This window comes from Hyposmocoma kahamanoa, unplaced genomic scaffold, assembly GCF_003589595.1.
Source record: "Hyposmocoma kahamanoa isolate Upper Pololo Valley unplaced genomic scaffold, ASM358959v1 76, whole genome shotgun sequence".
Taxonomy (NCBI): Eukaryota; Metazoa; Arthropoda; class Insecta; order Lepidoptera; family Cosmopterigidae; genus Hyposmocoma; species Hyposmocoma kahamanoa.
This window is the reverse complement of record NW_020653900.1, coordinates 442,006-457,815: the sequence shown is the minus strand read 5'-3', so window position 1 is coordinate 457,815 and position 15,810 is coordinate 442,006. Positions and strand designations below refer to the sequence as shown.

General features: G+C 36.0%; 1 protein-coding gene across 1 annotated transcript in view; it reads left to right on the top strand.

Moving 5' to 3' along the window:
* Positions 1–15,810, top strand: part of LOC113232577 (huntingtin) — a 77,372-nt gene that overhangs the window by 18,601 nt on the left and 42,961 nt on the right. The window contains exons 19-28 of the mRNA XM_026467344.1: positions 786–961; positions 3,304–3,834; positions 4,252–4,412; positions 6,444–6,537; positions 6,920–7,019; positions 7,457–7,551; positions 9,634–9,879; positions 10,024–10,408; positions 12,446–12,632; positions 14,102–14,246. Of these exons, the coding sequence (XP_026323129.1) occupies positions 786–961; positions 3,304–3,834; positions 4,252–4,412; positions 6,444–6,537; positions 6,920–7,019; positions 7,457–7,551; positions 9,634–9,879; positions 10,024–10,408; positions 12,446–12,632; positions 14,102–14,246 (2,120 nt within the window). The remainder of the gene's footprint in view (positions 1–785; positions 962–3,303; positions 3,835–4,251; positions 4,413–6,443; positions 6,538–6,919; positions 7,020–7,456; positions 7,552–9,633; positions 9,880–10,023; positions 10,409–12,445; positions 12,633–14,101; positions 14,247–15,810) is intronic.

The following is a 15,810-nucleotide window of genomic DNA, read 5'->3' as shown; positions in this document are numbered from 1 at the left end:
CGGCCTAGCTCTCGGAATAGTACATTATAGCAGAGGCCGGGAAGTAAAGGATTGGAGGACAAGTATGATTTGTTGTTTGATACGAGTCGGGCAATCCACGTACCCGCCGAGGTATATATAGTGCTTTTCTCTAAAAAAAGTAACAATAGAAAAATTCTAGAAAAGTAACAATAATTAGTTAATATTCGGTGACAAATTTTGCATTTTGTTTTAAATTAGGCAGAGTACAGAGGTTCGTTACTCTCGTCCTCCGTCAAGACATTGTTAAATATGAAGCCTCTTTTGCATCATACATCTTTTCATTAGGTCGAGTATTATTTATCTGACAGTAATTGTTCCGGACGGCGAACGAGAGTACAGAGCCTGTATTTTCACCATTATTACGGGTCCTGTGTGGTTAAAACGTTAAAATATTTAGCGCGATAGCAATTGGCAACGTTTTAGTTTTGGTTTTTCTTTTAACAATTAGCGCGATAGCAAATGTGCGCAACGTGACACGTTACTGACGTTTCGTTTTTAGTTTAGTTTTGGTTTTACCGTTGACAATTAGCGCGATTGGTCCCATGATGCTAGTAAGCAGTTGTCTTTATGACTGTATTTTATTAGTCTGTTTACATGTGTATTTACATAGATATTTGTTAGTAGATATATTTAAAAGAACAACGGAGAATAATAGATTTTTACACTTATTTTAATCCTTTTTAATTGACACACATTTACTTTTTTGAAAGTAGCGAACGTTTCCAAGCATGTTTAAACACCGTTACGGGTAATTTTTCCAACAGATTCTTTACCAAGAAAAGGCAGCATCTCCACAGAATCCGAAGAGAAAAACACGCTACGTAAAAAAGCTACGATTGCGTCCGCCGGACTTAAAGGCAACCTGGCTGGGCATTTTTATAATGACCCGTTTTATATGAAGCTGTATGAGAATTTGAGGGCTACGTATTCTAATCATAAGGTAATTTTTTGCTTGTGTACGTACTGGGTATGCGATGCATGCTTAATATAAAGACCTATTCATATATACGCGATATTTGCTACCGCTGTGGGTAGCGACATCAGATTGGTTACGGTATTCCAACTGTTCAAACCATTGACTTACAAATAAATGGACGACGAGTCTAATACACAAACCACGAAAAAATGTCCCAAGTCAACCAATTTAAACGTAGTGACATGTACAGGAATATGAAAAAGCTAAAACGTTGAATTTAAATTGTAATATCATCGCAGTACTGTCTAATTTTGCTTGCTTCGCTGTCAGTCAAACAAACGAAGACTAAAGCGTGAATGACGCTCTGTATACGATTTTAACGCCCTATAAGTTCGGACACTTTTTAGCGCGGACCCGACGTCCGTATAATTGTAAGTCAATGGTTCAAACTTACTTATTTATTCTACTTTTGAGGGTACAAACAGCTTGTATCACAATGTAATAGAAACTATATTAAATAATTATAAACAAAAACAGTTCCCTACTGATAAAACACAATAGCAAAATACAGCATTGACATCACTAAACAACTAAACGATATTGTACACACACACATGATACATTATAGAAGTAATGTTAACATATTAGATTACTTTAGTAATAAAAAAATGAATTACATAATACCTTCTTAAAGTATAAGCGAATATTGCTACCGCTGTAAATAGCGCAACTTTCTTAATTTTCACCCGTCTAGACTATCACGTCTTCATCCCTAAGTTCATCATTTCACTGTTTTGACGTCATAATCGCAAATGAGTCGTTCCTTTGCGTCAACTAAACTTCACAAACTGTGTGCGGAGTATCGCGCCATCTGACGAAAACAATTACCCAAAGCAAGTGAAAAGATACCGCCGACCTTGGCGGTATAGCGCCATATCTCGGTGTTGCTTTAGCCGCCGAACTTCTTACAAATACCCGGCGGGACACCGTCCGGTATATTTCACTACATACGGCGGTAGCGAATATAGCTTAGAATAGGCGTCAAAAGAGGTTGTAAACATCATCGTGAAAGAAAGTCAAGCTGTGATTGCTCAGTCAGCAAACGGTTGGTTCTAAATGTTTAAAAGGAGTGAAGTTTCCAACCTGCATTGGGTGTGGTGGACCGAAGTATAATAAGACAACAAACATAGCAGCGCGACTTGTATGTGCACACATTTATGCGTCTATACACGTTAACTGCGCACCGTGTATCGACGCATACACTCGCATACTCTCGCGCTGCATTCACGTTGCAAAGTGCGAGTGTGTCGCATATACCATTCATTATAGAATTAAAACGTTCAAATTAAAAAATCATATCAAATAGTAGACGTGTTTATTGTTTTGTTTATGGTAGTTTGAACAAGAGTGATTCAAATTGAGAATTGTTCAGTATTTCATTTCTATTTCAAAATCACAGTTCCACAATCGAAATACCAACCTGCGATACTGGTACAAAAATATCAGTACGTAAGTACCTACTGCATTAAACAAAGGTTATTTCAGTATAGCACGAGTGTACTGTAAGGAACACCTTATTTTTTTCAAATTATGTTTACAACATGTAGGTACAACTAAGTATAAACAAGTAAAAAAGTTTTAGCAGCAGTGGACCTCCTTGTGAAAGAGTTTCGTCCAGAGAAGTACTGCCACTTTACATATTTCTGCCGCCAAGCGGTAATGTGAGCATTACTGCGTTCCGGTTTCGAATGGTAAGGGTGCTGGTGAAATAACAGGCACATGGGACTTGTCAACTTATGTCTCAGGGTGACGGGTGTCGCACAGTGGCAGTACAACTAAAATCTTTGCGATTAAAAGCTGAGTGGCACTGCAACAGTTAGGCTCAACTCACACTGGCGCAGAGAAGAAGCATCGCGACGCGTCGCGCGTCGTGTTTTTCACCTATAGCATATTTATCTCTATTTTCCCATTATTAAGGTACAAATTTGTATTATGCAAATGTGGAGTAGCACGTAGACGCGCGACGACGCGCGAAACCACTCGACTTTAACCAAGCGTTAACGCGCGAAGGACTTACTTGCGTGCAGTGACGCGTCAGACGCAAACCACACCGTGAACTGGGCGTGCTAATGCGCGTCTCTATGCGTTGTAGTTGAAAAATAGAACGCGACGCGACGCTTCGATTCTGCGCCAGTGTGAGTTGAGCCTTATGGATATTCGTGTCGTTTACCACCAGACGCATGACTTGTTCGTCCCGTCGCTTAGTATTATTAAAAAAAAAATTAAAATAATAATAATGAGTAGTCTCATTTGTCTAGTTAGACTATGCCTAAACCCTCTTCATACAGGTGACATTGTGTTTGCAGATAAACTTAGATCCAAGAAGCAGCATGTTCCACGATTTTCTTACAACAGTTCTAAACAGTCTGTCTGTACAACTCGAGCTATCGACAGAAAAAGAATTCGGAACAGTCACTGAAGAAATACTATTTTATCTAAGAGTTATTATGCCTTTATGTCCCGATTTAACAGTTTATTGCATCACTCAGTTACTGAAATGCCTATTTGGAACAAACATGGTTAATCAGTACAATGATTTTATGACTATAAGTGGTAAAATTGACGGGAAAGAAAAAACAAGTTTTTATAAAGATATAATATTGATAAATTGTTTAGTACCTCTCGAGGAAAACTCTAGAAGAAGCAGTATATGTTCCAATGCAAGTCAAAAGTTGGCATTGGATAGTAAAAATCCTAAGATGATGGAAGAAAGGGAGTTGTTGATGAAGATGGAGAATTTTTCCAAGAACAGAACGGACCGGAAATGGAGCACTAATAAGAAGGAGTTGGAGAGATATATTAGACTTTTTGAACCTGTCGTTATACAGGCTTTGAAGGTAAGAAAAGGTAAAACTTTTTTTGGCACTGGAATGCACACAACCATCCGTTCGATACCTTCGATAAACAGTACGCCAACTTAATTTTTTGATCCGTGTCTGTTATTTTTGTGAACAGCTACATGGGACCTGTCAACTTTTGTCTCAGGGTGACGGGCGCAATGGCAGTACCCTCAGATCCTTGCGATTTAAAGCTCTGAGTGGCACTGCATGGACATGTGTGTAGCTTATCAGGCGCACGACTTGTTCTTGTTGTGATATTATAAAAAAAACTAACGATAGTATAAGTAGCTAAACTGACATCAGTGATCCAATTTGGTACAAATAAAAACGTTTATTATTATTATAAAACAACAATCCGACGAGATATTCTGAACAAAACTGATTATTCCTAACATCGTTACCTGTCTCTTTCAGAGTTACACAATGCAAAACGACATACCACTGCAATGCAAGGTGCTCTGCCTCTTAAACCAGTTACTGACACTGCGGGTCAACTACTGCATGTTGGACAGCGATCAAATCTTTATCGGTTTTCTCATGAAGCAGTTGGACTTGGTTGAACAGCATGAGATACCGTGAATATTTTTTTAACGCCTTTCCATAGCACTTTATTGGTTAAACAAATAAAGCTCGAAGTTTTATTCAGAATAATATTTCACACTTTTTTAATGTTGTTGTGTCATATTAAAGGTTATTGAATGTTTTACTGGTTTGCTATAATTATTAAGCAAAAAATTAATTAATACCAAAAACAAAGACTGCAACAAGCACATAGAGAAATCCGTAAAGTCGACTGTTTGCTATTTCTTTCCGTAGCTCAGTTGGGAGAGCGTTAGCCACAGTACGATAAGGTCGGTGGTTCCAGCCGGCCGAACACACTCATAGCCCCGCACTAGGGAAACTGTTTCGCGGGTGCCATGGACACACACATAGACAACCTATTACACCCAAACACACGAGAGAAATAAATGTAGGGAATCGAACCCGGGACCTCTGCATGATAGACCAGTATGATAATCGTTTGGCCATGAAGGCAGTTAGACCTTTGTATTAATAATTATATCAAACTGTTGATGTGTCAATTTATAGTAAAAAAATTAAGTACTTTGATTTAATTAGGGCTCCGTCACACGGACGAGGTTACGCGATAAGTGCCTACCGCTGACAGTGCAAGCGCATAGACAAGTCTTTCATTTACATTACAATCCTCGTATAATCCCAGCATTCGGTTCCGCACGACTGCATACGGCGGGCAACATTATTTTCGCCTCTCAGAGCGCGTGCTTGGGTTCCTTTTTCCTCGTAGGGTGCGCCAGGGGCCTACCATAACCTTTCCAAAAACAATCTTATTTCAATGTAAACTTAAAGTAAGCTTATTAAAACATTACTCATATTCGTACCATGACGAACCTGTCAACCAAGTAATGCATGATTGCAAAAGTGATTGAAAGAACGGTTGTCTATTCCTTACTAAAAATAGGAATGAGATAACGCTATGTGAACTATATAATGCCATCTCTCTCTTTTTTGATGTTCCGAATCGTCTTATCGTAGTATAATGTATGTAGGTACGTAGTAATTAATGTTATTTACATTCAGAGAATTTTGACTTAAAAAAAGAAAAGTATGTCATGTTGAGTGTGTTATTGTGTTATTGTGTGTTCTTTTCAATAATTATTCCGCATTTTCATGCAGAAAAATTAATAAAACTAGCTGAGTCTTGATAGTCACGTTGTGAATTCGGAACTATAATCTAGTGTCGACTGTTAGTTTCGCCAATGAGCATATAGATGGCGCTGTTATAATTTTACGAAATAAGCATCGCGTATTCTTATTTAACGGAAACTTATTTCCTATGTGCTATTAAATAAAAAATAAACAAAATATTGAAGAGATATAAATGTAAATAAATAAGTTCAACTTAACTTTTAATCATTACAAATCACTATTAAGACAATAAAACTGAAAATAATATTGTTTCCATTGCATCCGTGTAACTATTTAAAGATTGCTAAATTTGACATTAGAGCAACATTACTTTAATGTTAAAGTCGCGTCATAGTACGAACTCAGTGAATGAATAGTCACTAAGCTGCCATTAAAACATCATAGTTTTGACATTACAATAAGCTTACTTTAAGCGCGTTATGGTACGAAAAGTCAATGCAAGGTTAAAGTAATATTGTTTTAAGGGTTTGTGGTAGGTCTCCTAGTTTGGTTGTTTATAGCGTAGGGTAATAGCCCTTACCTCTTTCTGCTGCCAAGCAGTAATGTCAGCATTTCTGTGTTCCGATTTTGAAGGGTAAGGGTGCTGGTGAAATTACAGGCACATGGGACTTGTCAACTTATGTCTCAGGGTGACGGGCTCAGTGGCAGTGCCCCTCAGATCTTTGCGATTTAAAGGTCTGAGTGGCACTGCAACTATTATGGACAGGCATGTTGCTTACCATCAGGCGCACGACTTGATCGTTCCGTCACTTGATATTACAAAAAAAAAGGTATTTTCGATTTTGTACGAGAGTGATATATCTGTTACGTAGTAACTATTAAGTGATCTATGGTTTAGTCCACTATGAGAAGTTACGTAATGTATGTATCTGTTGTAGGAATTGCTGTGACCTTGTGAACAGTATCCTCATGTTCTTGGTGCAGTTATCTTCTTCCAAACACCATACAAAGCAAATTATTGAAATACCTAAGGTAAGACGTAGTTCTGTATACTTTGTTCTCCATTTACAATTCTGATATTCTTGTTCTGTATACTTTGTACTCCATTTACAATTCGGGCTTTAAAAAAAAATGTAACTACGCTATATATAGTAAAATAAGTAGTAAATTGTGTATGTTGAGGGTGTACTGTTATATTAAACATATAATATAACTATCTACGTGAATTTTGTGACCGTTCTGCAACATTTTTATTTATTAATATTATTATTAATACTAGACAGTTTGAGTTATTCCCCAGTTGATATACACTTAAAACCAGACTTAGAGGTTATTAATAGGGGCATACAGACCCTTGTACATACTTTAATTGTACAAGAAGTTTTGTAATTAGTTTTTTATTATTATTGTATAGTTGATCCAACTGTGTGACGGTCTGATGGCGTCAGGGGCTCACGCGGAATGCATCGCCGGCTTGGAACCTGTCGCGGTGAAAGTCTTCAGCAATATGGGAGGTAAAATATCCGTGTCACTTTTGAATGAATGAATGAATGGAATATGCTCGTTTGTACATTAAAATATACAATGACAATACACAGTAATCACAGAGTAAGTTAATGTACAACAGGCGGCCTTATTACTGAGTAGCAATATCTTCCAGGTAACGGTAGGATAGAAGTTTAAGATTTGTTTAGTGGCTACAACTGAAGAATATTCTACCTTTCATTTTTTTATTGTGGAGTCTGATTTTTTATAAAAACAGCGCTGTGGCTTGACCTACCGCCTCACAAACAGAGGTTCTAATTCAGTATCTGATTTTCTTGGAATTTATGTGCAAAATTTAATTTGATATTTACTATGAGTTTTTCGGTGAAGTAACTTCCTTCATCATGAAGACCCGTGCTTAGCAGTGGGACGTATAAAATGAGTTGATGATGATTATTCGTCACAGGCGGCAGTATCTTGGGCAGAGCGCAACAACAAGAGGCTCAAGCGACTAGAGAAGTCCTCTTTTATATGCTACAGAAGACCATGCATCAGCATAAAGTAAGTTGACATTTATATTTGACGACCGTCTTTAGTAAGGTCCGCCCCGGTTCCTTCGTTAAATGCGGTACTTGGTCAGTTGTATCTCTTTGGTTTTTTGAAAGAGTACAAAACAAACCAAAAAAGAAACAAAGGAGCGTATGTGAATAGATTGTGCAATGGAACCTTTGCCCACCCTATAAATGGGTTAAAATTTATTTAAAAAAATTGCGTTTGTTGTCAAGGATTGTTAACAAAATATACATTATAAATATTGGTTCTGTCTCATAATTTTATTTACTCGTAGAAAAAGTATTGTATGCAATCGTTATTAGGTCTTGAAATATCGTTTTACCGTCATTATGCAACGATTGCATAAAATACTATTATTTGACCACCACAAAAAACAAAATTGAAGACAATCAAAATCGTTCAAACTTAATAAACAAATAAATAATTACTAAACAAAATAAAATAACACACAAATAAAAAACTAAATTGAACCACAGATTCTTTACATAGACATGAAGACACTAAGTGTAAAGATACATTGTGTAGTGCCAGTTGGGGTAACAAAGGGGACACTCACTCAGTATTTGCTGATTGACTGATTTTCAGTTAGGACCCTAAGGAAGGTCACGGTAAACATACTCAAGCATGTATACTTAAATATGACAATGAAATAATTTTATTTTTTATTTATGGCACAATAACAAACATTAGACACAAACAATATAAAAAAAAACAACTTAAAAATAATACAGTAGGCATATCTATGCCTAATTATAGATGCTCAACATTCGAAAGTAGATATACTTAAACCATCGAGTATATAACCAGAAATAAAGACGAAATGTCATGTTTGAAAACTATTCTGCCACATCATTACTGTGACAATTGCGCTCCGATTGGCCAGCGAAACAATTGACGTGATGGGTGTCGTCAATTGTTTCACTTCAAAAAGACCAGTATAACTTGAGCTTTGCTATAATGGACGAAAATTGCAAAATTACTTATTTAATATTTCATTATCCGTTTGTTTTGTAATTAGATGTTTTGCTGTTTTTCCTACACCACCGAATGGAACAGCCCCCATTGTTAGAGATATTATCGTTATTACAATAAAGACAGATTTTTTTGGAATACACGGAGACGTACACACAGGTCAGTTGTTAGCGCTGTGCTATTTCAGTTTTCTAATTTGTGATTTCAACGCAAACGAGAGTTGATATTTATAAGTGATATGCCATTTACCTGATGAGTTGCCAGGGATGGATGGCCCTTATTTATATTTCTGGTTATACACTCGATTACTTAAATTGACGCTAAATTAATTATTATCATTATTGTAGAAAAAAAAAGAATACATTATTCAACTTACAACAATGCAAGAAGTGACTTCTTAAAAGTAGTGACACCGCAGTTAAAAATATCGCAATCAGAATATTTCGTTATATTACACACACATCCTATACAGAGGGTTATTTTGTGATACATTATTTTTTGTAAGGGACACCCCTTCAGTACACACTGAATAATCGTTGATACGCATAGGCCGAGTCGGAACTTTCAACAGCAACATCTCTAGTAAACTAGCAACATCTTTAGAAGCAGTAGAGCTATCTGTGAAAGAGTTCGAAGTACTGCCACCTTACCAATTTCTGCCGCAAAGCAGTAATGTTAGCATTAGCGTTCCGGTTTTGAAGGGCAAGGATGCTGGTGAAATAACAGGCACATGGGACCTATCAACTTGTCTCAGGATGACGGGCGCAGTGGCAGTGCCCCTCAGATCTTTGCGATTTGAAACTCTGAGTGACACTGCAACTGTTATGCACAGGCGTGTAGCTTACTATTAGATGCACGTCTTGTTCGTCATTTGATATTATAAAAAAAAGCCACCGTCAGACAGTCCATTGGCACTATGCAGTTGGCATTATGTTTTAAGTAAATCATTCATCCACTTATGTTCTTCCAAAGAAACCATGACAACTGTTTTTAATAATAAATATCACTTAACTTTATGTCGATGATTATTCATTGATATTTTCATACATTATTTTTAATAGAAAACATAATTTATCTAACCATCTCTTTCGCTCGCAGGTGTTAGACCTTGTAGCCTGTGTGCTGTCTCTCTCACAAGAACACCCAGAAAGCTACTACCGTTGGTCAGAGTTGGCCTCTGACACTTTACTAAATCTTCTAACTCAGAGGTCTATTGAACTGGATACGGCTGGAGCTATATCGTCGTTGGAAAGGCTATTGGATTCAGTGTACAAAGATGTCTTATTAGAACAGAGTAGAGTTGAAGTTCTGCTAAAGATTTTATTCAAAGCACCACCAGATCAAGTAAGCTCTTATGTATTATATTTATTTTTCAATTATGCTCCAATAAAATAGAAATGAAAGTAAGTTACTTTGCATTTACTCCCATTTTTATTAAATAAATTATCAAAAACTTTTGTGATGTTGACGAAAATTTACTTCTTTCAGGTCACAACGCCGTTCAAACTAAAACTCCGGTATCTCTCGATAATTATGGTTCTGCTTCGAAAAGTCCTCATTCTAATACCAGAAAGCGAAACGCTATTGTCGATCAATTATTTAAAATCAACGTGCATATCTCCACAGTCCATATTCTTCAATGTCAAAACCAACGTCGATCCTTTGAACGTGCAAAATATCAATGAGAATTGTGCGAATCTGTCGCCAGATGTCGTTTTAGTCAGATTTTTGTTCAAGACACTGACGTTTGCTATAATTGAGATGGACAACTGTCATAATGTGTCAAACAGGGAAACAAATGAATGTCATGATTTGTTGTACGCTGTCTGCGTTAACATTATCGTTCAGGTTAAACATATGCTTCATTTGACAGGTGAGCTGTTTTTATATTAAAATGTTTAAATCCCTCGTTACGAAACAGTATGCTCCAATAATTATACCTCAAAACTTTGTGAAATTACATCTATTTGCCAAATTTTATTAAAATCGGATAACGGAAAGTGGGTGAAATCCAATAAATCGGATTCTCCCCTAATTTGCCACACTAATTGCCTCTGTGTCCGAACGGTTACCGATTCCCGGGCCGGGAGAAATATTTGTATGGCCTACATTAATTTATCCCGTGAGTTTGGGTGTAATTTGTGTTTGTCTCTATGTGTGTCCAGGGCACCCGCGACACAGGGTTTCTCTAGTGCGGGGCAATGTTGAGTGTGTGCTTTATGCGTGTGTGTGCGTTACCAAGGCTCAATTTATATTGCGGCGGAAGGGCATGGAAACGACAGTCGGCGCGTAAAGTTCCATTATGTTATGTACAATATCGTTACAAAAATTTGCTTGCATTCCGTTCCGCCGCAATAAAAATTGAACCTTAGACGTGGAATATTTTCTTCAAATTTGAATGTGACCACTGCTGAAGTATTCCCCTTACAACAAAAAATAATTATCGAAACCGGTTCACAAAAGTCGGAGTAATCGTGTAACATACAAAGAAAAATAAATACAGTCCAATTGAGAACCTCCTCCTTTTTGGAAGTCGGTTAATAAGTCATTAAAGTCACCATCTTGATACCTCCAATGAACACTACGCCAGAATTTAAGGAAACATTGATGCAAAATAAAAAAAAATAGCGTAGAGATAAATGAATGCTCATAAGCAATAACATGTTATCCAACATTATAGTTCTGCCAAAATGGCGCGTAAAGATTTTTCGATGTTTTTGGTAGTTTGTTCTAAAATTTACTTATTTGTTGTTGTTGGGGAATCATAGTAATTAGTCGCAACAATTTATCATTCCTGACGTGACAACAGCTTTCATTTTACAAGTAAATTTTCGAACATACAATCAAAAACAACTATAAACATCTTGGTTGACACGTTATTGCTTATCAGCATCTAAATGGAGGTGCGTAGTCTAGTTCTAGATATAAAACTATACAGGGTGATCGTAAAGTCTACGCCATAGCTCAAGAAGCTATGCTGTGGTTCAAAACAATCACCTGTTGCCCTACCAATACCAAATAATCTCGAAAAAAACATATTAAAATCTTATTTGAAAAATGTTTGTTCAAATATGATAATCAAATATAGATTTGTGAATAGTCTATGGTTGCATAGGGTTGTACGGAATTACTCATTCGGTTCATTCAATTAAAGTTTTTGTAATCGATTAGTGAATCGAAAATTTTATCACAATCGAACGAATATATAAGTGTAAGATTTGAAGGAGGATTTAAAATTAGATTTCGGAAAATTTAAATTTGCTTTTATAGGTTATGTAAGAAAAAATTTCTTATCTCATCATTGACTTACAATTATATGGACGTCGGGTCCGCGCTAAAAAGTGTCCGCACTTGTAAGGCGCTAAAATCGTATACAGAGCGCGACACTCCGCTTTAGTCTTCATTTGTTCTACTGACAGCGCGATACTGCGATGACATTACAATTTAAATTTCGAATAGGTTGACTTGGGACATTTTTTTCGTGGTGTTTGTATTAGACCCGTCGTCCATTTATTTGTAAGTCAATGTATCTCATGTATAAAATAATCATCACTTAGTAATGAATCACATATTTTTTATAGTAATCAGCAGCGAAATCGCAAAACCCGTTTTATGTAAAACCCAGTTATTCCAACTGATTCAATTAAAGAAATCAATTCATTCAATTAATTAATCGATTTGTAGTATAGTTGGTCATAACTAAAGTGTCTATGGTCGGGTAAATGATTTGTTTACTTTTCGGATCCAATGTACCGGATTGGAACAGACTATTATGGTCATGCATAAAATTTAATTTTATGCTGTTTCAAGTAAGAATTAAAGTCGAATATGCAAATCCTGGCGTGCAACTGTAATATCACATAGCGTCAAGTGTGGCAACACTGTTTCTAAAATGAATATCTATTTCCAGAGGGCTGCCTGTTCCCTCTAACAGCGAAGACAGCCCAAACAATCCTGCACAACGAGCAAAGCGGTCTCAACACGGGTCTCTACAGCCCAGAGGAGAACATACCACTGGATCTACTAAACTTAATTTGCTTGAGATCCGCGCATAGAGTGCCTTTGCTTACTGTTCATTGGTCACATTTACTTATTAGGTAAGTTCAATGACCTGTACAATCTGTGGTTAATGTATAGTCAGATTTATTTGTTTATTTATTTATTTATTTATTTAAGACACAACAACAGTTCACAAACATGGATCTTACTCTCGCAACACGAATTCCGAAATTACGGCTTTTTTTCCACTATGGATGACCTACGGAATTTCTCTCGAAGTCCGTCAACTGTCAAACGGGCCCATTCGAAATTGTCAAATCGCGTTATCATACATTCTTAAGTGAAACACACTGACAACTGGTGCGGGTCGGACGCGTGTCCGGTAGGTAGGACGACAGGACACTGTTTAGTATCGTCTATATAAATTCACGGAGTTACACCCGCCTTGCTCCCGACGACCCGACACGCGCCCGACCCGCACCCGTTCTCTACATGTTTTCACGCTTTAGTTCTAGCTCCGATCGAAACTTAAGCCTGTAGGTCGTCCATTGCGGGAAAACGACTGTAACTACAGATTTCGTGCTTCGAGAGTAGAGCCCCATGTACGGTACTTAAAACTAATTGAATATTTCGTCTTATTGTATGGATGGCATACACTATATTATCCTGGTCCAGAACTTAGCCACGCTGGACACACCACAAGTAGCCGCCATGCTGAACTGTGCTTAAAGTACTCGTATTTTAAGCATTTGCCATCGTGGTGAAAGGATTTGGTAATCGGTGAAGGTACTTGCCGTCGTAATACGTCATTGCGGGGAGGTTTCTGTCGTGTACCCACATATATATTTAATACTAAAACACCCTTTAGCTTGGATCCTATGATAATTTTGCACAAGATTGAAATATAGTAAATTTTTGTTAACTTTTATACAACTATTTTGAAAAATGAATACTTTGTAAAAGAAACCATAAATTAAAAAATTATTAACATAAATAGATCTTGCTAGACCAGCTTTTAATTAAAGATTACTTATACCATTTTGAAATAATGTTGCCCTGTTTATTGTATTGTGATTAGTTCAGTATTTAATGAATTAAAAAAACTACTCAAACTAATCAAAAAGAAACGTTTAAGTTTTTTTACTATTACAACGTCGTAATTAACCCGCACTCGAAACGCACAACATTGTATTCGTGTCAGACGAGCCGTGGAGTTTTTATTTATACCTACCTTAATTTCTTTTACAACAATTTTTCACCTTACAAGGTTTGGTCACGTAATAATCAGTCTCGATGTAAAAGAAATACTTTCAACATATTTGGACTTTATAGTATTAATTTGCTAAACAATAATATATTTTCTTTCTCTGTATTAATGTTGTTTTTACGACCATGTAGTTAGTAAAAACATGATATTTCATTAAAATAATAAAACTATTAGTAAAGCGACATCTTTTGACAGCCGCTGGTAACTGTAAACATACCTAATCGAGTGAAGAAGAAGAAACTTTCGTGTGTTTCTCACAACAATGAAGTGGTGTAATAATTTTGTCATAATTTTTTTTAGAATGAACTTTCTGACCCACAAGTACTGGCAGAAATTAGTTGGTTTCGCTCGCAACCTCCCACTAAGCGCAGCTAGCAGTGATACGCATTTGTTACGCGGTGACATCCTACAGAATGCCTGCGTCATGGCATATTGCGAATATTTTGTAAGTATTCTAGAAATTCTGTCTGTTCATTATCTAGTTGTCATTGGCGAATAATGGATATTCCCAAAAAAATTCAAAGAAAGGCGATATGAATCAACTCTATAATATTATACCGGCTCGCCCACTAATGAGTTTTACCGTACCAAATTACATATAATCCCTTCATCAAATAAAAAATAATACCAGAAACAAATATAGATTTTAAGATTTTCGTGGTTAATCACTATACTATATTTAAGACACCGACTTTTAAGTACTTAACTAAATGTAAACAATCTTGGGATGTCTATTTAATGAAATATATCGCACTGCTATTACAATAGTGTTATAACTCAAAATATGTGTAATTCAAAATTATACCATTGTTGAACGTAAAATTTGATTCTCTACACGTCAATAAAACTGTCGTTAGAATATTGTAAAAAACAATTAAAAGATGTCTATTTAACTACTTAACTCAAAATGAGACACGCTTTATGTGAGCTAGGTCTGGCCAAAATAGTCCTTACTAAAAAATATGACTTTATTTTTTCTCTTTTATTTTTAAATATGTAAAATTAGCAAGTAGGAAATAACCTGTACATAAATTTACACAGATCTTTCAAGGGAAGCGAGTAATTCGTTTTTCGACGATTCTGAGAAAATACACTTTTTGAGTTCTTACACTATTGTATTAACAGTGCGATATTATACATTTATGAAAGGATTTTTATTTACTTTCAAATACAATACACAAATCCTTAGCTTCATATAAAATTGCATGCCTATTTTTATACCTATTGATTTGTAAAGTATATGTTTCAATAAAAGGATGTCGCGCTGGTAATACAAGAGTGTATTAACTCAAAAAGTGTTTTTTTTTAGAATCGATGAAAAACGAATTACTCACTTCTTGTGAAAGATTATTAAAAACAAGTATGTATAGGTCAATAATTTCCGACGTGCCAAATATATTTACAAATAAAAAGGAAAACATTATTTAATATTTTTGAGTAAAGGACTGTTTTGTCCAGAACTAGCTCAGGAAAAGTTGGTCTCATTTTGAGTTAAGGAGATATCTTTTAATTGTTTCTTACAATATTCTAACGACCGTTCTATTGACGTGTAGAGAATCAAATACTACGTTCAGCAATAGTATAATATAAATAGCAGTGCTATGTATCAAGATTGCTTACATTAAACAAATGGACTATAGTATATGTTGCTCTCTTTCGCACTACTCCATATAAATGACAAAGATATATGACAGAAGTACAAGGGTAAATGGGCGTTTAAAATCGTTACAGTAGTAAATATAGGGCTCGTGCATAAAGTTATTAATAATATTTTTCAACAGTCTCACAATTTGCATAGCATACTCGCCAAATTGTCGATAAGCACTTAATCAAAGAATCTGCTTATTAAACCGAGTCACAGAGTAAGAAGGTATCAGTCCATTATGAAAGTCAAAATCAATAAAACAAATTAATAAGATATGAAAACCGCTTGTAGGGGGTTGTTCGCTGATGCGATCATCCGATCCGATATATGTTAAAAAACTTCATTTCGTTAAAACGATTACGTT